General features: G+C 41.1%; 1 protein-coding gene across 1 annotated transcript in view; it reads left to right on the top strand.

The window, feature by feature from the left end:
• The window catches only part of LOC108709955 (microtubule-associated tumor suppressor candidate 2), a 288,085-nt gene extending 274,117 nt beyond the window's left edge, over positions 1-13,968 (top strand). Inside the window, exons 10-15 of the mRNA XM_041584508.1 lie at positions 5,550-5,655; positions 8,573-8,646; positions 9,170-9,268; positions 10,013-10,132; positions 10,227-10,324; positions 13,028-13,968. Coding sequence (XP_041440442.1) covers positions 5,550-5,655; positions 8,573-8,646; positions 9,170-9,268; positions 10,013-10,132; positions 10,227-10,324; positions 13,028-13,235 — 705 coding nt within the window. The 3' untranslated portion in view covers positions 13,236-13,968. The remainder of the gene's footprint in view (positions 1-5,549; positions 5,656-8,572; positions 8,647-9,169; positions 9,269-10,012; positions 10,133-10,226; positions 10,325-13,027) is intronic.
• The last annotated feature ends 7,921 nt before the right edge of the window (positions 13,969-21,889 follow it).

The raw sequence follows: 21,889 nt of genomic DNA, 5'->3' as shown, positions 1-21,889 counted from the left end.
ATGTTGTCCAAAGTGGTTAATAAGATAAATTCCATTCAATTTGCTCCATAGCTAAAAATCCTTCCTTTAGTTAATGCATTTCATAGCAGACATAATGCCCTCATTGATACAAATTAATGTTTCCATGGTGTTTCCATGGTCACCAGAAAACCATAATGAAGTCATATATGGCCTAAAGCAGGGGTGCCAGAGACAGTGATCAAGGTCTACCAGTTCCTATCAGACCTCAACCTTCGCCTAGCTCGCCCAGTGCTCGCCCTCCATCCTTTCTCATGCTCACTGCAGGCAGCCGGCTGGTTCAAATTACACAGCCGTGATAGGCTGACAGCAACCAGCAGTTCATTGGTGAGCTAAGTTTTGCCGCGAAAATGATGCCCGTAGACTCCAATGGGTAAAAAAAATTGTCGCTAGGCAAAAAAAAACTTTGTTGCGCGTCAAAAAATTTATTTTATGAATAGGGGTACTGGGGGCATTTAATGGAATTGCCTCTATGTGATCCTGCTATGAGTTCTTAAAGGGATACTGTTATGAGAAAATATGTTTTTTTATAAACCGCATCAATAGTGCTGCTCCAGTAGAATTCTGCACTGAAATCTGTTTCACAAAAGAACAAACAGATTAATTTATATTTCGTTTTGAATTCTGACATGGGCTAGACATATTGTCAGTTTCCCAGCTGCCCCAAGTAATGTAACTTGTGCTCTGATAAACTTCAATCACTCTTTACTGCTGTACTGCAAGTTGGAGTAATATCCCCCCCTCTTCCCCCCCCCCAGCAGCCCCAACAACAGAACAATGGGAAGGTAACCAGATAGCAGCTCCATAACACAAGATAACAGCTGCCTGGTAGATCTAAGAACAGCACTCTATAGTAAAAATCCAGGTCCCACTGAGACATCTTCAGTTACATTGAGTATGAGAAACAGCCTGTCAGAAAGCAGTTCTGGCTCTTTCTGAAAGCACATGACCAGGCAAAATGACCTGAGATGGCTCCAACACACTAATATTACAACTAAAAAAAATACACTAGCTGGTTCAGGAATGAAATATTATATTGCAGAGTGAATTATTTGCAGTGTAAACAGTGTAACTACATCATAAAAATCCTTTAAGGTAGCTCTTATGATGGATGTCAGGTGGCAAGAGTAGATCATGAGGTGACAAAGTCTGGACGCATCTCTGGCCAAAGGTATCTGGAAAATCCTTCTGAAATGTCAGAATGACATGGCATCAATCGGGAATGACAAGGCCTCAGCTGGAACACTCCAAACTCTCCCGTCTCAATGGCAGAGCAAGCAAGGGTGCTGGAGAGCAATACAATGCCAGAATGCACAATGCTGATGCTAATGTTTGGGGGAGAAAATGTAATGGCCTGGGGCTGGTTTCCATGGTTCAAACTAGGGCCCCTGGTTCTGTTAAAAGAAACGTTAAAGGGATTCTGTCATCGGAAAACATGTTTTTTTCAAAACGCATCAGTTAATAGTGCTACTCCAGCAGAATTCTGCACTGAAATCCATTTCGCAGACAGATTTTTTTAGATTCAATTTTGAAATCTGACATGGGGCTAGACATTTTGTCAATTTCTCAGCTGCCCCTGGTCATGTGACTTGTGCCTGCACTTCAGGAGAGAAATGCTTTCTGGCAGGCTGCTGTTTTTCCTTCTCAATATAACTGAATGTGTCTCAGTGAGACATGGGTTTTTACTATTGAGTGCTGTTCTTAGATCTACCAGGCAGCTGTTATCTTGTGTTAGGGAGCTGCTATCTGGTTACCTTCCCATTGTTCTTTTGTTTGGCTGCTGGGGGGGGTGATATCACTCCAACTTGCAGTACAGCAGTAAAGAGTGATAGAAGTTTATCAGAGCACAAGTCACATGATTTGGGGCAGTTGGGAAATTGACAATATGTCTAGCCCCATGTCAGATTTCAAAATGGAATACAAAAAAATCTGTTTGCTTTTTTGAGAAATGGATTTCAGTGCAGAATTCTGCTGGAGCAGCACTATTAACTGATTCATTTTGAAAAAAATTTTTTTTCCCATGACAGTATCCCTTTAAGGCTACTTTATACAATGACTTTCTTGACAATTCCATGTTTCTTACATATGGCAACAGCTTCAGGAAGGCTCTTTCCAATCTCAGCACAATAATGACCCCATTCACAATTTGATTGGCCTGCACAGATCCATAATCTCCACCAACTAAACCCCTGTGGTATGAATCGGAATGCTGACCCAGGCCTTAAACCTTACATTGATGCCCAACCTCATTAATACTCTTGTGGCTGAATGGAAGCAAATGACACCAACAATGTTCCAACACTGTGTGGAAACCTTCCCACGAGGAGGATTAGAGTATTCTATAGCACCATGAAGACAACCAACGTCATATTAATAATCTTGGTTTTGAGAATAGGATGTTGAGTGTGCAGATACTTTTGTCCGTGCAGTGTAAGCTTTGTAACGTTGGGCCTTGAAAGGTGTGCTATATATTGTTGGAGCAGACTTACTAATTGTGCCCTACAGCTACTTTTCATTCATCTGTGATCCAAATTGTTGGTAAATGTCGGACACCTCAAATGCAAGCAAGCAAGCAGAGGCTACCAATTCTCTTACCTCTATCATAGGTCAAAAGGGGCTTCTAGCAGTTATATTACACCCTCGGGTCTTATATAAATCAGTGCTACAATCGTTTATCGGAATAGTATCTTCGTTAATGTTTTATCTCTCCCCTGACAAATATGCTGTAGAGTAGAGGTTTCCTTGACCTGTGACTGATCAATAAGTACAGTAGTGAAGTATTATGTGGCTTGTAGAGAAACACTGGAACATAGAGTTTAATATTGCGATTGGGACGAGCGCCAGAAAGTCTGATCCGTCTGATATGAATCTGGAACAAGTCCATAAAAATTGAATCAATGCATTTTAGCATAACTATATATTTCTCTCTATTGAATCAAGTGTCTTTATGACTAAAAATAGTCGTACAGAACAACGTGAGTTTGTATTACTAGTGCTCCCTGCAGTAACACAAGGCAGAGCATTTACTGAGCACATATTTGCTTCAATATGATTTTACTTCTTAGTGCCCATTTCTACTGTTACTCTCCTGCCTTATGCCAACTAATACATATCATCTTCCAAAATCTGTTGTGCTGAAGAACTTGTTATTTGTGATACAAGTATTTGATTTTTAATTGTATTTAAACGTCATAACAACTCGAGTCCATTCTGTTCTGTTAATGAAATTCGAATTTCTTTCTTCCATTAATGACATATTCCATTGGCCAAAACAAACTTACTGGAGCTCCATTGTGTATATAAAGTAAGACTGTGCCTCTTTTGGCCCTTTGTGTGTTGTACTTCAGAAACTAAAAAGACTCATGTTGGGCTACATTAATATAAAGAGTTCCTGTTGCCATCTTGCCATTTACCTGCTATCCCACAGTCACACTCTCTTCCCAGAGACTATTATCCCACTGTTACTATAGACACCATCTCTCCCTACTATACCTGCTACCCCACAGTCACACTCTCTTCCCAGAGACTATTATCCCACTGTTACTATAGGCACCATCTCTCCCTACTATACCTGCTATCCCACAGTCACACTCTCTTCCCAGAGACTATTATCCCACTGTTACTATAGGCACCATCTCTCCCTACTATACCTGCTATCCCACAGTCACACTCCCTTCCCAGAGACTATTATCCACTGTTACTATAGGCACCATCTCTCCCTACTATACTGCTATCCACAGTCACACTCCCTTCCCAGAGACTATTATCCACTGTTACTATAGGCACCATCTCTCCCTACTATACCTGCTATCCCACAGTCACACTCCCTTCCCAGAGACTATTATCCACTGTTACTATAGGCACCATCTCTCCCTACTATACCTGCTATCCCACAGTCACACTCCCTTCCCAGAGACTATTATCCCACTGTTACTATAGGCACCATCTCTCCCTACTATACCTGCTATCCCACAGTCACACTCCCTTCCCAGAGACTATTATCCCATTGTTACTATAGGCACCATCTCTCCCTACTATACCTGCTATCCCACAGTCACACTCCCTTCCCAGAGACTATTATCCACTGTTACTATAGGCACCATCTCTCCCTACTATACCTGCTATCCCACAGTGACAGTCCCTTCCCAGAGACTCTTATCCCACTGTTAGTATAGTCACCATCTCTCCCTACTATACCTGCTATCCCACAGTGACAGTCCCTTCCCAGAGACTATTATCCCACTGTTACTATAGGCACCATCTCTCCCTACTATACCTGCTATCCCACAGTCACACTCCCTTCCCAGAGACTCTTATCCCACTGTTAGTATAGTCACCATCTCTCCCTACTATACCTGCTATCCCACAGTGACAGTCCCTTCCCAGAGACTATTATCCCACTGTTACTATAGACACCATCTCTCCCTACTATACCTGCTATCCCACAGTCACACTCTCTTCCCAGAGACTATTATCCCACTGTTACTATAGGCACCATCTCTCCCTACTATACCTGCTATCCCACAGTCACACTCTCTTCCCAGAGACTATTATCCCACTGTTACTATAGGCACCATCTCTCCCTACTATACCTGCTATCCCACAGTCACACTCCCTTCCCAGAGACTATTATCCACTGTTACTATAGGCACATCTCTCCCTACTATACCTGCTATCCACAGTCACACTCCCTTCCAGAGACTATTATCCACTGTTACTATAGGCACCATCTCTCCCTACTATACCTGCTATCCCACAGTCACACTCCCTTCCCAGAGACTATTATCCACTGTTACTATAGGCACCATCTCTCCCTACTATACCTGCTATCCCACAGTCACACTCCCTTCTCAGAGACTCTTATCCCACTGTTACTATAGGCACCATCTCTCCCTACTATACCTGCTATCCCACAGTCACACTCCCTTCCCAGAGACTATTATCCACTGTTACTATAGGCACCATCTCTCCCTACTATACCTGCTATCCCACAGTGACAGTCCCTTCCCAGAGACTCTTATCCCACTGTTAGTATAGTCACCATCTCTCCCTACTATACCTGCTATCCCACAGTGACAGTCCCTTCCCAGAGACTATTATCCCACTGTTACTATAGACACCATCTCTCCCTACTATACCTGCTATCCCACAGTCACACTTCCTTCCCAGAGACTATTATCCCACTGTTACTATAGGCACCATCTCTCCCTACTATACCTGCTATCCCACAGTCACACTCACTTCCCAGAGACTATTATCCCACTGTTACTATAGGCACCATCTCTCCCTCAAAAAGACCCCCACAAGCCCACTAAATAGTGACTGTCTATGGCATCTTACAGCATCCCCTCTGGCATTTGCCAAAATCCACAGATTGCCAGGCCTGATGTGAATTCACATAGATGCCATTGTTTTTTGCTATGTTTGTCTGATCAGGACTTGTCAGGCTTGAAGGAATGTTACATATTTTGGGAATCAAGCTGGGGTCTGTACATAATGTAATATAAGCTTTTTTCCTTTCTGCTGCACAGATTGAAGACATGGCTGCCACCCATGAAGGTACCCTGTCCCAGATAAAGCAGAACTACTTGGCGGCCATTCAGGCAATTAGTGCTGAGCATGAAAACAGAATTCACGGTAAAAGCAACTTCCATCATTAACTGTGCATGAATGACTACACACACCCACATGGGATCCTGCAACAGTTACTGAGTGGGAGACAAGCCTAAAACACTTTAGAGACAGAGTAGGGGTGAACAAATATAACTTGATTACCCAGGGTCTTTTGCAGGTTGACCACAAAGCGTAATGTAATTGCAACATTTGCACCAAGTCATATAAGCTCTAGCCAATCTGAAAAGTGGCAAAATATTTCACTGATCCACCAATTCCCCTCAAATATTCACTCCAACCTCTAATGAAATAATATTGGTGGCCATGAATACTTGCCAACTAGAATAAATGTGTGCAGTATGTGTGAAATTCTCACATCCCCATAATGTGCATCTATATAACAATCATTGTGCTCGTTAGTTCTCAACTGTGAAATTCCAGTGAGTACAATAGGGGGAAAGAGCTGAGCACCAAATTTGGAGTGACTGTGATATTCGGAACCCAAAGCCAGAGTCTGCTAAACTTGTACTGTTGTCCTGCAACCGACTGGGAAGCATCAGTGTAGTCCACAATGGACAAGGTTTGGCTCTTGGCTTCCCAGTTGAAAAGTATTGGTGGCCACCAATATTCATTTATTAGAAGTCAGGGTGAATATTTGAGGGGAATTGGTTTTAGATTTTGTATTAATATATTCTGACTTTTTGTGATATGAATTTGTGATAGAGTGGGCGACCACACGGGGATCATATAGTCTAAGGGGGGCTTTTCTTTAGCTATTTGATCTGAGTGCCCCATGGTTGGACTTTTTTTTATTTATATACATTTTATTAGATTATATTTATATATAATAATTCTTTTTTTTCCAATGGAGCACCGTCCCAACTCAGTAACAAAAGTGTGGGACAAGGATCATGGTGATATCAGATGTGCAGAACCCCAACTGCAGTAGCTTCTAGGGACTGATGTAGGCACTTGCATCAGATTGATATTAAAGGAGATCAGTAATGTGTTCATGGCGTGTACAAATTTTTGTAACATCAATGTTTATATTTAATTAAAGGTGCTTTCAATGTGGTATGGTGCTGGCTTTGCCTTTCACCCAGTTAGTTATGATTAGGAATGACTAGGGACAGTTCTGAGGACCAGATCCCTCACTAGCAGATAGAGTTGCCACCTGTCTGGTTATAAATCAGACAGTCCAGTTTTGGCATGGGCTGTCCCAGAAGTTTGAAACCCAGACAGGACTCCATGATTGGAGTTCAATTTGACCAGTCATGGGCTGCCATGTCAAACTCACCAGCCTGTCCCCAACATCATCAGCTTGTCCCACCCAGTCTTTCATCCCATCCACATAGTCCAGGATTGCAAGGCAGCAACGTTACAAACAAATAAGGCCAATGCTCACAGAAAGGCAACTGGTTTATATCTGGAAATATTAAAAAAAAAATTGTCTCCCACATATTGTTCAAATACAAAGGTAAATGCACCCTCCTGTGATAAAAAATAGGAACTGCAGCTCATAAGATGAATAGATTTAAAAGCGTTCTTCTAACTTCTATAAAATGTTAATTTGGTGAAATGAAGGTTGAGGTATGGCACCTGTTATCCAGAATGCTCTGGACCTGGGTTTTTCCGGATAATGGATCTTTCTATAATTTGGATCTTCATACCTTGAGTCTACAGAAAATCATGTAAACATTAAATAAACCCAATAGGCAGTAGAGGATTAACACTACATGCAGCCCCTAGGCTACACTTTCCACGGGGGCCCTCCCCCTTATACCCCCACATACCCACGACCGCCATATTGAAAAGGCACAGAATGACCAACTCTCTCTCTACGCCTGGGTCTCTCTCTCTTTCTTCTCTACGCCTGTCTCTCTCTCTACGCCTAAAGTCTCTCTCTCTATTCCTGGGTCTCTCTCTCTCCCCCCCGCTTTAGCTGTCTTTCTCTTTTGTGTGTGTGTCCCTGTCCTATGGTGTCAGTGAAGCCTCTCTCTCTCTCTCTCTCTCGCTGTCCCCCCTCCCTACACCAGGCTCAGGGCTCAGTTATAGTGGGGGGAGACAGGGTTGTAGGCTGCACCCACACATCCTGAGCTCCTGTGTCCGGCTGCCACAGGAAAGCCTGAGCGACGCTAGAGAGTCCAGGAGGAGCCGCGGGGAGAGCGCAGACCAGGCCCTTAACAGTGCAAAGTCTCATCTCGAGAGACTTGCGATGTCACAGCCACAAATCGCCATTTCAACCTCTGGCAGGTCGCGGTCTACCAGGAAAATCCCAGCATCTACTGGTAGACCTCGTCCGCAATCGTTGTCCTGGGCTCCCCTGAGCTACAGCCAGACGGTGCAGACAGTGGACGGTGACATTTTTTTATTTTTATTAAATTGCAAAAAACCCCATGGGCCCCTGACCACTATGGGCCCCTAGGCTATAGCTTAGGATAGCCTAGGCATTAATCCGCCCCTGCCAATAGGCTGGTTTTGCTTCTAATAAGGATTAGTTACATCTTAATTTGGATCAAGTACAAGATACTGTTTTATTATTACAGAGAAAAAGGAAATTTTGGGTCATTAAGATAAAGTGGATTCTATGGGAGATGGCCTTTCCGTAATTTGGAGCTTTCTGGGTTTTTCATATTCCATACCTGTATAAAGAAAAGCCTTGAACATAAAATACAAGCTAATTATTTTGGAAAGACCAAGTAATTAACTTGTATTTTATTTTCAGCGCTTTCCTTCATTTCAATAGTCAAATTATCAAGCCTTAATGGTGGCAGTTTGAAAGACCTTCCAGCATTCAACTGACTTAACATGAGTCAAAAGTATTTTCCTACCAAAAATACTAGGTTTTTAAAAGCATCTGCCCCAGTCCCAATCCCACAATATAACCTAATTTTGTATCCTCTGTCAGCGATAATTGATTTTTCTCCCCTTTGTCTGCCAGAACTGAAACAGAACCATGAGCTTGAAAGGAAAACCCTGGAGGACAATTGTGAAAAACTGCAATTGACGCTACAGGTAATGTTTCCCGGTTCATTACAAGAAGATTAAATTCTTCTGAATTCAGTACAAAGACATCATTGAGAATGTGAGTAGCCCAGACATGTCCATACCCAGTGATTTACACACTCATAAAACTCCAGAGCTTTCAAACTAAGCACATTAAAGAAGGAATTAAACAGTTATTATCCTTATATTGTGACATTTCTATTCTATGTGTATTCTATATTGTGAGTGGGTCTCTAAGCTCAGTAAGTGACAGCAGCACAGAGCATGTGCAGTGAATTAGCAGAAATGAAGATGAGGAGCTACTGGGGCATCTTTGGAGACACAGATCTTTACTGCTAAAGGGCTGTGGTTGCCTTGGGCTGGTACAGAAACCCAAACCATAATATGCAGCATTTCATGCCTACTTCTTTGTTAAGCTTTAGTTCTCCTTTAAGGGTTATATCAGTATATAGACCTCATGTCAGAGAACAGGCGAGTTTAAAGTAGAAGATGTCATTTACTACTCCTCCCTCTCATCCTGCTCTTTGTACAGGATCAGGTGGACACATTAACGTTCCAGAATAATACGCTACGAGACAGAGCAAAGAGATTTGAAGAAGCGCTAATGAGAGACACCAATGAACAGTTTGAGGTAATGTCCCCAGCCTACAGTCAACAAGATATTCTAGATATCCCTAAATTACTATGCAATGTAATAATATGTCATATACTAATTTACTATGGACACTAAATATCCACTATGGGCCCCACGTAGTCCGGAGGGACAGTGTCAACTTCCATCTCCACCTTGCCGTTGCAGCTTTGCTGTAGAACATACAGAATTGGTAGAAATAATACAACGTTTCTCAGTTGGGTTGGAAGTCAGAGAGGGTGAGAGGAAGAGCAAGGGAAAGTATGTTTGGTCCAAGAAATTAGACATTGGGGCTATGACATTAGGGTCAGGGAAATAGAGGTGTGTCTGTGCCATAGTGGATGGTTTCAGATCAATCTGGCCAGGCAATTTTGAACCAGACAGATTAAACCTTACTGGTGGCAGCCCTACTCCTATCTCTCACCAGTGAGCACCACAGAATCTGACCTCCCACTAGATGGCCTGCCTTGCAGCGCTGATGAGGGTTTAGGCATAATTTTGAGGTAGCTGACTTTGGGCCCTTAGCATCATAAGCTGTGTTTTACCATAAGGCAAAATAACTTGGGCAAGTAATACACTCTCTTACATGGACCTCCAAGAGTAGTCACCTCCCTCATGATTGACATTGAGAGACCACCTTCTCCCACCTCCTACCAGAACTCAAGGTAATTCCTCATATTCTATAGTGTATCATCATCTTTGCATCATTAAGTGATTATAAATCACTTAATTGTCCTTTTGCAGATTGCTCTAGCTCCATACCGCCACATAGATGAAGATTTGAACAGTGTGAAACAAGTGCTGGAGATGAAGAACCAACTAATCCATCAACAGGAGAGAAGGATAATGGAATTGGAAAAACTGGTATGTCCCTTACAATAAAGTCCCTGGAACCCTATTCGGCTCCCCTGGATGTGCAGATATTGTCAGATATTTTACCATGTGTTTCTTCTCGCAGGCTGAAATAAATGTTCTCCTGGAGGAGAAAGCTCAGGTCCTTCAGCAGCAGAATGAAGACATGAAAGCCAGGATTGATCAGAATGTGGTTGTGACCAGGTCTCTCTATTATTACTGCTTACTGGGGGTGATAACATGGGCAGATATTAGTAACATGGAGATCCAGTGCATTAACCCATACTGGATAACAATAGGCCATGTTATGTATTATTTGATTTAGATTAATTTTCAGATATACACTACATCTTAGATATTAGATTACATTTTTGTAGACTACTCAAAATCAACTTCAGCTCATAACAACGTTATATGAAAACATGTCTTACCATCTGCCATTGTCTGTCAATGAGCACTATACTATACCTTTTTAAAGAAAATAGTGTTACTTGAAAGGAAAACAAAATTGGTTTTGCCGTGGCCTTTACCTTCCAACTAAAGAAATATTCAGAACCTTTCTGCAGTTTGTAAGTCCCCCACTATTCCCTCTTAAGGAGGCTTGGATGTAGGCAAAAGCAGAAAGAAGGGAGTGGGGGAATGCTATTGAACTGTCTATCCCAATGGTTCCAAGAATGTGGGGCTCAGACTTAATGTGAATTAAGGTACATTTGGGATTGAAACTTATGTGATTACTAGATAGTCCTGAAACCTGAAATCATTAATACACCAATGTTTTCCTATATCTGTAGCTTTGTTATGAGATAAGGGGGCATGAAGAAAGACAAACTCCGAGGTGGACTGCAAAAGTCAACCACTGCCCTATCCTCTGAGCCCCCCTGCAGTTGTGGGGTCCTGCTGACTTTATTTATTGGAACATGTTCAATACAGAATACCGTTATTTGCCTTTTTCAAGCTATGCCCATAGTAGGGTTTGGTTGCCTTAATCCTGCTAGACTCTATTACTGGTGCCTCAGATACTGACTGTGCCCTTGCTAAGCCATGCGATAAAATGAACAGAAATACAGTTGTTTATTCTTTATATCTGCATGGGGCATGTACAGAGCAAAGCAATCTCAAAAAGTTTATTGCACTAAAGACATGAAGCAGAACAAGCCTTTGGCTAGAAGCACATGAGAGCCTGTATATTTACATGAGAAACGCCTGGGGCATTGAGTAAACTTGGAGCCTATAAAAACAAGACCAAAATACAGTGACACTGGCTTATCACATCAGGTCTGTAACTCTGCCGTCACTGGTACAATAAATAACCTACATGATAGATTGTACAAGCATTTTCTAATGAAATAATCATTTCTCTTGTATAGAATTGATTGTACAAGCTTTTAAGTTGGTGGTGCTTAGTAGGGGCTTATCCCAGTTATATATAGTCAATACATACTCTAGATATACTGTATGGCTTCCCCCATTAAAATAAATTAAGGCTCAGAAGGATTTTTACAGTTACCATTTTTGTGCATAACACTATGATGTTTAGTCAGGCAGGCCCTCCTAAGGGACCATATATAGACCAATAAGCTGGCAACTTGGTCTGGAGTCCGGAGCTTTTATTGGCCCATACATGGCCACCTGTATGACCACCTTTACTGACCAGTATTGTATTGTCAGCCAAGATTGAGAGATGTGGTATTGTATGTGGTATTGCATTTGGTAGTGAGGTAAACTTCTATAAAGAAGTGTGCTTTAAGAGATCTTTTGAAAGCAGAAAGGTTGGGAGAAAGTCGGACAGACCGTGGGAGAGAGTTCCAGCGGAGGGGTGCAGCCCTTGGAAAGTCTTGAATGTGAGCATGTGAGGAGGTAATGAGAGAAGAGTTGAGGAGCAGGTCAGTAGAGGAGTGTAACAAGCAGTTGGGTGAGTATCTAGAGATGAGATCAGAGATGTAGGGTGGGGCAAAGTTATGAAGTGCTTTGAATGTTGGGGTCATTAATTTGAGTTTTATTCTGAAGCCAGTGTAGGGATTGACAGAATGGCGAGGCAGAGGAGGAGCGGTTGCTGAGGTGTATGAGCTTTGCAGCAGTGTTCATTATGGACTGGAGAGGTGACAGTCTCTGGAGGGGAAGGCCAATTACAAGAGTTACAGTAGTCGAGAAGTGATATGATGAGAGAGTCATAAGAATTTTGGCAGCATCTTGGATGATAAATGATCGTATTTTGGATATGTTCCGTTTTAGAGAGGTTTCATTTAAGGTAGAGTTGCGACATCCAAGTAGAGATAGTGGACAGGCAGGAGGACCATATTGCATAAGCCACTTATTTAGCTAAACTTAAATTACTGCAGCCCTGTTGCTCCTCACATGCACCATTGGAAAGGCATTAGCAGTTTTCTTGATAGACCAGCTGTGATTGAAATATATCACAATATAACCTGCAGGAACGACTTTTTGCTTGGATACGTTTGGTCAAATTAGGGATGTATCCAATAGTATCCACTATTTTGGATTCGGCCGAACCCCCGAATCCTTTGTGAAAGATTTGGCTGAATACCGAACCGAATCTGAACCCTAATTTGCATATGCGGAAGGGGGGGAAGGGGAATTTTTTTTTTTACTTCCTTGTTTTGTGACAAAAAGTCATGCGATTTCCCTCCCTACCCCTAATTTGCATATGCAAATTAGGATTCAGATTCGGTTCGGCTGAGCAGAAGGATTTGGCCGAATCCTGCTGAAAAAGGCCAAATCCTGGCCTGAATCCCGAACCGAATCCTGGATTCGGTGCATCCCTAGGTCAAACTGCCTGATAATTTGACGGTTACAGAATCTTCGTACATTCCAAGCGAGGGCCAGTGGCGCTCTGCATTAATCAGTCTGTTTCAGTGACATGTCATTTACTGAGCTTGTTCTTTCCAGGAAATTGTCTGTTGAAAATGCCAATCTACAAGAAAGTGTGGAGAAAGAAAGCAAGGAAAAGAAGAGGTTAAGCCGTACCAATGAAGAGCTGGTATGGAAACTTCAAACTACCGAGTCCATGAGTCCCATCAAACTGCCTTCTTCTCCCATTAATCGCTCTGCTTCAGGCTCGCTTTCTCCCTCTAAAGCCAACATGTCACCGAGATGATACTCGGTCAGTGAATGAAGAACAGACTTGAAGTGAAGTTCACTTGACAATGATGTGTTCTAGAAGCATCTTCCACCCAATGCAGCCGTTCCCTGCTGTACCTGCCACTGACTGCAAGAGAGAGTAGAGAACCCCTCCTGCTTTCAGAAGATGACACCAAGCCAAGGAAACGAAGAACACCACAACAGACAACCACATCCACGTTTCAGGTTCCATACAGTCCAAAATGCTGGGGATGTATATACAATTGTACATATACAAATAAAAATATTAACTCCTTTCTTATTGGATAAATGCTTATGGTCAGCCATTTTGGATTTTTTTTTTAATTGTTGCCTATGTATTTTATCTAAACAGGACATATGCCATTTTTACTCCTAATAAGGGACTGTTTATAAAAAGATCAATGAAAGCGCCTTTTCTCTTCATACCATAACAAAAAACAAAAAGCAGGATGACTCACCAGCGAAATGACCCATAGGTGGATCTTCTCTGCCTTTGCAATAATCGCCAGCATGTCAGGCTTTCCTATTTGTTACAGTGTTAGTAAGACTTTTTGTATTCAGAGTTGACGTTACACAGAACTTGGGATTTCCTACAACTTCTTGGCCAAGTCCAACAGTAAGCCGCTACCCTAGGTTCCCTATTTCTGGTTTAATGTATGGTCCATTTTTACTGTGAACATGAATGGAAGTATAATTATAATTAAAAGAAAAGCAACTTTTCAAACTCACCATATTGTTACGTGACCTATGAGTTTCCAACAGCCGACCCATCTCTTTCTTCAGTGTTCGTTGTATAGAGTGGCTGCCATCACTTTGGAATAGGTTCTCATAGAAGTATTCGCAGTTTGGTGAGATGGATGAATTGATCTGTGAGTAGACACAATTATGCCTGAAGCAACTGGACTTGCGGAATAATCTTGAAAAGGTTTCACCACTCATCTTCTGAAGAAGCTGCTTGGATGAATGATGAAACGTTCTTAAGATTACTTAGCAAGTTATCTTTTTTTTTTTTTTTTTAAATTACTTATATTAGATATGACTTAGCAAGGCTCGTTGCTTTAGACCAGTGATCCCCAATCAGTTGTTCATCAGCCACATGTTGCTTACGACCTTCTTTAGTAATATTCCTGGTGGCCTCAAAGTAGGTGCTCAAATTTGAATTCCAGGCTTGAAGGCAAGCTTTAAATGGGGTAATTCACTTTTAGGGAGGAACTCCAAGGGGGATTTTGGTGCGATGCGACGGAAATAAGGTAAGCAACTGGAACGTTGGATGGTGTCGCATTGTTCGTCCGACGCGACTGTCAGAAGCAGACGCTGCACCTGCGTCAGGTTGGATGAACGCTGCGACTTCATCCGACATTTCCATCTCTTACCTAATTTCTGTTGCATCCGACATGACCACAGCGTCAGATCGTGCTGAAATCGCCCGTGGAGTTCCTCCCTTAAGGTAACTTTTAGTGTGTTATAGAACGGCCAATTCTAAGCAACTTTTCATTATTTATAGTTTTATAGTTATTTGCCTGTTTCTTCTGCAGCTTTCAAATGGGCATCGCGGACTCTCTTCTAAAAAACAAATGCACTGTAAGGCTACAAATGTATTATTGTTACTTTTTATTACTGATCCTTCTATTCAAGCCTCTCATTCATATTCCAGTCTCTTGTTCAAATCAATGCATGGTTGCTAGGGTAATGTGTGCCCTAGTTACCAGATTGCTTTAGATGCAAATTGAAGAGCTGCTGAATGAAAAGCTAAATAACAACCTTCAATAATAAAAAATGAAAAATTGCAAATGGTCTCATTCTCTACATCATACTAACCGTTATCTTAAAGGTGAACAAACCCTTTAAAGGAGAAATCAAACAGGTAACATAAAAATCGGTGCATAGTTGCATAGTTAAATTGGGTTGAAAAAAGACAAAGTCCATCAAGTTCAACCCCTCCAAATGAAAACCCAGCATCCATACACACACCCCTCCCTACTTTCATATAAATTCTATATACCCATATCTATACTAACTATATCTATACTAAAACGTTAGGGGCATTTGCCCCGGGTACCAGGTAGGATGGGGGGGGAGGAGGGAGGGTACGGGGGTAGGGGTTTTTTATGTTACGGGTTGAATTCTCCTTTAAGGGAGACATTTACTGTAAATATGAATGAACTGTTACAACAGCACCACCTGCTGGTCAGTTTCGGACAATGATGTAGTCAAGGAAGTCGTCAGGAAAAGATATACAGTTTAATATATATCATTTCATGAAAATAAAAAGTGCAGATTCAAGAGGACGAAGCAAATAAAGTTTTAATGTAGTTAAAACCAGCAGAAACTATATGTACGACCAGGGTGCTAAACTTATTAGGCGCTTTATGTCCTAAAAGCTACAAACATAAAAACCCTGAAAACATAAATAGCCAATAGCATAAATATACATATTTAAAAATGACAAAAATAATAATTTTATACAGCTGGAAAAAAAAACAACCTACTAACCTTCTGTCAGGCTGATCTAAAGGCAAAATAAAATAAATATGATACATACACTGGTGAATAATATACAGAGGAGACTGCAGAGAATTGGACTCGAGGATCTGCTCAAGGCACACAGGGAGCAGAGAGTAGAAATAGTGTGGGTTTAATGTGGATTATGTACACAGTGATATTGCATAAGGAAAGACGAGGTATAATTAAATATGAAAGGTCGGTTATTCAGCTGTATGTACATAGTGCTTATTTGCTTATCCTGGGACAAGATGTATGGCATGGAGGCAGAGTATATTGTAGGTGGAACCTATGATCATACATTTGGCTTCAGACAGGGATGTACCACTGCTCCCTGGGATGGGAGTGCTGCAACTGAACGTCACATTAATGTATGACCGCGAAGGGGCTCAGTGGCCCCATGGGATAGCTGGGAATACAGGCTACCATTTAGTGCAGATTGGCCATCGATGTAGGTAGCCATATAATATAGGCCAGAGTGATTGGCTGCAAGGCAGGAAGTGTAGTCTGCACCATTCTGATTTGGCTACCAATGCCATACACTCACCAGTGGGAGTCACGGGTCTGTCTGGTTCTCGATTTCCACTGACCCTCATGTGATCTCCCTGGCATTTGATTGTCTAAGCCGCTCACTGAAGAGTCCCATGAACAACACGCAGGCTGCCTGGATATAAGAACATCATTTACAGCATCATTATCCAGAATGAAGTGCAGGAAAAGCAGCATAGAAGCAATACGATTTCTTAAAGAAAGTTTTTTTCAAAATGTATAAGTAAATAGTGCTGCACTGAAATCCGTTTCTCAAAAGAGCAAACAGATTTTTTTATATTTAATTCGAAATCTGACATGGGGCTGGACATATTGTCAGTTTCCCAGCTGCCCCCAGTCATGTGACTTGTGCTCTGATAAACTTCTTTACTGCAAGTTGGAATATCACCTCCTCCCTCCCCCCAGCAGCCTAACAACAGAACAATGGGAAGGTAACTAGATAGCAGCTCCCTAACACAAGATAACAGCTGCCTGGTAGATCTAAGAACAATACTCAATAGTAAAATCCAGGTCCCACTGCGACACATTCAGTTACATGGAGTAGGAGAAATAACAGCCTGCCAAAAAGGAGTTCAATCCTAAAGTGCTGGCTCTTTCTGAAATCACATGACCAGGCAAAATGACCTGAGATGCACCTACACCAATATTACAACTAAAATAAATACACTTGCTGGTTCAGTAATTACATTTTATATTATAGAGTGAACAGTGTAATTTAGAAATAAAAACATCATAAAAATCACGACCGAATCCCTTGAATATAAAGAACCTTTGTAGAACCAGTAGCACTTGTTTCTATCAGTGAGTAAACAAAAGCCATAGCAAACATAACGACCTCTCTAAGCCAATATTCCAAGAGGCGTCAGTTCTGCAGACAAGTATTAAATGCAGGAAAGCTTGCAGAAATGTACAACAGCCAAATGACTCAATACATTGGATTGTTTCCATGAAACGTGAGCTGTTATGGTACAACATTACCTCAATATTACATCTCCTGATTTCACAGTTTCCCACAATTAAGACAAATTTTTGTTGCAGTCTCACCAATTTATAATGCATTTGGGAGCATTTCCCTGATTTTACATAATGTTTTCCCGGATTGTACACCATCATTTTGTCCTCTATGAAAAATGTTATCATTAGTGAAATGAAAAGGTTACCAGTGAATACAAATCTGCCACAGTTCCCATAGGGTAACACTAATGCTGCAAGGTTAAAGGAGAACTAAAGCTGAACTAAAGAAGTAGCTAGAAATGTTGTACCAGCCCAAGGCAACCACAACCCTTTATCAGTAAAGATCGGTGTCTTCAAAGATGCCCCAGTAGCTCCCCATCTTCTTTTCTGCTGATTCACTGCACATGCTCTGTGCTGCTGTCACTTACTGAGCTTAGGGACCCACTCACAATATACAGTACACATAGAATAGAAATGTCACAAAATAAGGCCAATTAGTAATTAATACAGATAATTACTACATGGCAGCACAGAAACCAGTGCAATTAGCATCAGAATTTAATAATCAGCCCTGTAGCATCAGCTTATATTACAGCTGCTATAAAACTATAAAAAGACAATATTCGTACACAAAAAGGAGAAAAATTGGCAGTGCACGGTTTGCCTTTAACAATAATTATTATTAAAAAGAGGTGTTCACACCACACTTTGGCCAAAACATGTAAGCTCACGTGCCAAATCAGGCCCCTCATTGTACGCGAGTCCTACACTAGGTCAGTGAAAATAGCCCAACTTTTAAATTAGTGCTTGGTCATGGGAAAAAATTCAAATATGGATACCCGGGTCGGGTAGCAGATCAACGTGGGTAAATATGTAGGCTGCGGGTCTTATAAATTGGTTCCGCACAGGACAGGCAGCTTTACAAGTGGACTTAGGAACCAATGAAACGGTTTATATTAGATCTATAGCGACTGGCTGCTGGGCTTGTGATTGTGGGGCATAGCACTAGTTTTATATTCTCTGAAACTTCTTCACAATAAAACATCCTCCTTGTTTGCACTTTGGCTCTAACATACATTCATTAAATAAACACATTAGCACACAAAAAACACACGCACCGATGTTCACAAAACAAAACCATAAAAAATCAAGCAGAATTGTGTGCATGAACTTGATGTCCTAGACAACTCCCTGTCTGTCTGTATCTCCCTATACATTAACACTATACATTAACACTGTGCATTAACACTGTGCATTAACACTGTGCATTAACACTATACATTAACACTATAAATTAAAACTATACATTAACATGGGAAATGTGCTGGCTGGGGCACATGCTGGGGTTCTAGGACAGGGATCACTTTATCATTTCACAGCCAATGTCTGATACAAGCCACAAGCTTTCACTTCTGAACATTCACAAGTCGCTCCTCTTCTCACAAAGTTCCTTTTCTGCCCACTGTGTTTGCTTGGCCAATTCATTATAAATTCATTTTATTAGAAGAATAAAAAAACTCAGATTAGAGTCTTAGATTAAGAGAAGTCTGATCATCCAGGGACATCTACATAATCACAAGAACAACATAGAACCCCATGCAGATAGTACTTCATGTGGGATCAAGTCTAGGTCTTGTGTTAATCCAAGCCCACCAACAGTATGGGGGTCCTGACAGATGATAGCAACTCTGATCTTTATTCTTCTGTAGCCTCAGATAAAGATTTATGTTTGTACTACGTATGAACCTCAAGAGCTAAAAAAGTACTCCAGCAATGGGTTTTGTAACATTAACCAGTTTTAAGAAATGTGGGCTTTTGCTTAAAAAAAAAAAAACCATACAGCATAACAGATACAAAAATCTTTAGAAATATTCAGTATGAAACCAACAAAGAAGCTAAATACAAAGATTAAGAGCATAGCAAATAGCCACTGTTTCCCAGTATAACATCACCTTTTTAAAGCGTTACATGCAGCCAGTGTAACAGTAAAGTCTTATAGGAGACACACAAGTTACCCAGTGTAATATCCAGCAGTCACAAATGATTTGTTAGCAACCCTTCTACACACTCACGGCTGAGGGCCTCATAAGAGACCATGAAGAGTCACAACACAACACTCCTACACAACACTCCAGCACTTCCCCAAGAGGAAGTAAAATCTAAAATAGAATAAAGCTAGAACTGCTGTATTGTGTATACTAAAGACTGTGCACATGCTCAGTGTGGTCTGAGCTGCTTAGGGATCGTCATAAATTATCAAAACAGCACAAGTCAAATAAAATCTGCCAGAAGCCGATACAGCAAGACTGATTAATAATCAGAATATACAGACTGCACTGGGTCCTGTGTTGTCATGTAATCTAATGTGGATTTTATAGTTTTTGTATTGTTTAATATAAACTTTCTCCAACTCTGCAGAACCAGTGGCTGCAGCAAAATAATCCTCTAAATAGAATCTCAGTTTATCAGTTTAAATTTGGCTCCATGATCTTTGTCCCTGCAGCTGGAGTTGGAAACAGTAAAGGGGATGTAAAGGCAAAAATAAAATCCAGTACAAATCTCTACACAGTCGCCGACTGCTCTAAAGGGAAACAAACAAAGCTGCTTGAGTTCTGCATGGCTGGGAAGTAAGCGGGGGTTTTTTATTACTCATTTTTCTATTCAGGCCTCTCCTATTCATATTCCAGTCTCTTATGCAAATCAATGCATGGTTGTTAAGGTAACTTGGACCCTAGCTACCAGACTGCTGAAATTGCAAACTGAAGAGCTGCTGAATAAAAATCTAAATAACTCAAAAACCACAAATAATAAGAAATGAAAGCCAATCACAAATGGTCTCAGAATATCAGTTTCTACATCATACTAAAAGTTAACTCAAAGGTGAACTACCCCTTAAGGGCAGATACACTCTCAGATTAGGGGAGATTTAGTCGCCTGGCGATAAATCGACTTTTCTTCAAGGCGACTACTCTCCATGAACTGCCTCCCGCCGGCTAGAATGTAATTGGCCGCAGGATGGCAATTGGTGTGCTTCATTTTCCGAAGTCGCTCGAAGTTGCCTCACGAGGAAACTTCCGATGACTTCGGAAAACGAAGCGCTTCTTGTGCCATCCCGCCGGCAATTTAGATTCTAGTTGGCAGGAGGCAGTTCAGGGAGATTAGTCGCCTGGAAGAAGAGACGATATATCACCAGGTGACTAAATCTCCCCGAATCTGAGAGTGAGTACCTGCCCTTAACATCTCAGGAAAAGATTTCACAAAGTACAACCTGTCTGGCACAAGACCGCCTTAGTCGGAAAAAAATGTAGTTAAAAATTATTTAGGACAAAAACATCCTCAACGCACCAAAAGATGCAGCCTTATGCTTTTTGTACATGAAACACAGAAATTGCCAGCATTCAGTCGAACCCACATTCTGGAGTTGACCAGCTGCTATAAAATGATAAAAAGCCAAAATTTGTACACAAAAAGAAGGAGAAAAATTGCCAGTGCACGGTTTGCCATTAAAAATAATTATTACTAAAAACGAGGTGTTAGAACCACACTTTGGCCAAAATATGTAAGCTCACGTGCCAAGTCAGGCCCCTCATTGTACGCGAGTCATACACTATCCATTAGCATTCTAAGTATGTAGAATGGATATCTAAGTGGCACGTGAGCTTACATATTTTGGCTAAAGTGTGGCACTAACAACTCGTTTTTTATAATAATTATTTTTAAAGGCAAACTGTGAGCTGGCAATTTTTCTCTTTCTTTTTATGCATTTTGTGTCTTCATGGGGCACTGGCTAACTTACTTTCAAAAGCACAGGTATGGGATCTATTATCCAGAATGCTCAGGACCTGTGGTTTTCCGGATAAATAATCTTTCCATAATTTGGATCTTCATACCTTAAGTCTACTAGAAAATCATGTAAACATTAAATAAACCGAATAGGCTGGTTTTGCTTCCAATAAGGATTAATTATATCTTAGTTGGGATCAAGTACAAGCTACTGTTTTATTATTACAGAGAAAATGTAAGTAATTTTTAAAAAAGTAGATTATTTGGATTAAATGGAGTCCATGGCAGAAGCCTTTCCGTAATTCAGAACTTTCTGGATAATGGGTTTCCATACAACAGATCCCATACCTGTACTGTTTATGGTAACAGTTTTTGTAAATACAGAGGAGGTTTCCTTGTTTTCCAAATTTCAATGCGACTAGTCAGGAAAATAGTAGCCGAGCTCTTCTCTTGCGCAGCCTGATTGATTGATCTTCAAGTACCTATGTGTAAAGTAAATTAGCCTATGATTAAGGGCCCCGTGAAGGAACAAAATGCATAAGTCTGTCTCTTTTGATATGTTGGGGATGTTTTTGCCCTCCATAGAATTTTTTTAAACTGTACTTTTTTTGAAACCAAAGTGGCCCAGTTTGTGCCAGACAAACGTTTGACTTAAGTTTCTACTTCTGGGTCTGGGTTATTTGCACCTGGAGCCAGTGTTTTAACTGGTGAGTATACATGTACTTGGCTTGTGATTGGAAGACGTTTAAAGGAAGGATTTTGCCACAGAATGGCAATGGAAATAAAAAAAAATCCCTTTTATTACACACAGGGTCTCCTCTGACAATAAGGAGCAGGAGAGACGGATAAAACTGTGCAACT

This window comes from Xenopus laevis, chromosome 2S (genome assembly GCF_017654675.1).
Source record: "Xenopus laevis strain J_2021 chromosome 2S, Xenopus_laevis_v10.1, whole genome shotgun sequence".
NCBI lineage: Eukaryota > Metazoa > Chordata > Amphibia > Anura > Pipidae > Xenopus > Xenopus laevis.
The sequence above is the reverse complement of the archived record's forward strand: the minus strand, read 5'-3'. Positions and strand labels throughout refer to the sequence as shown.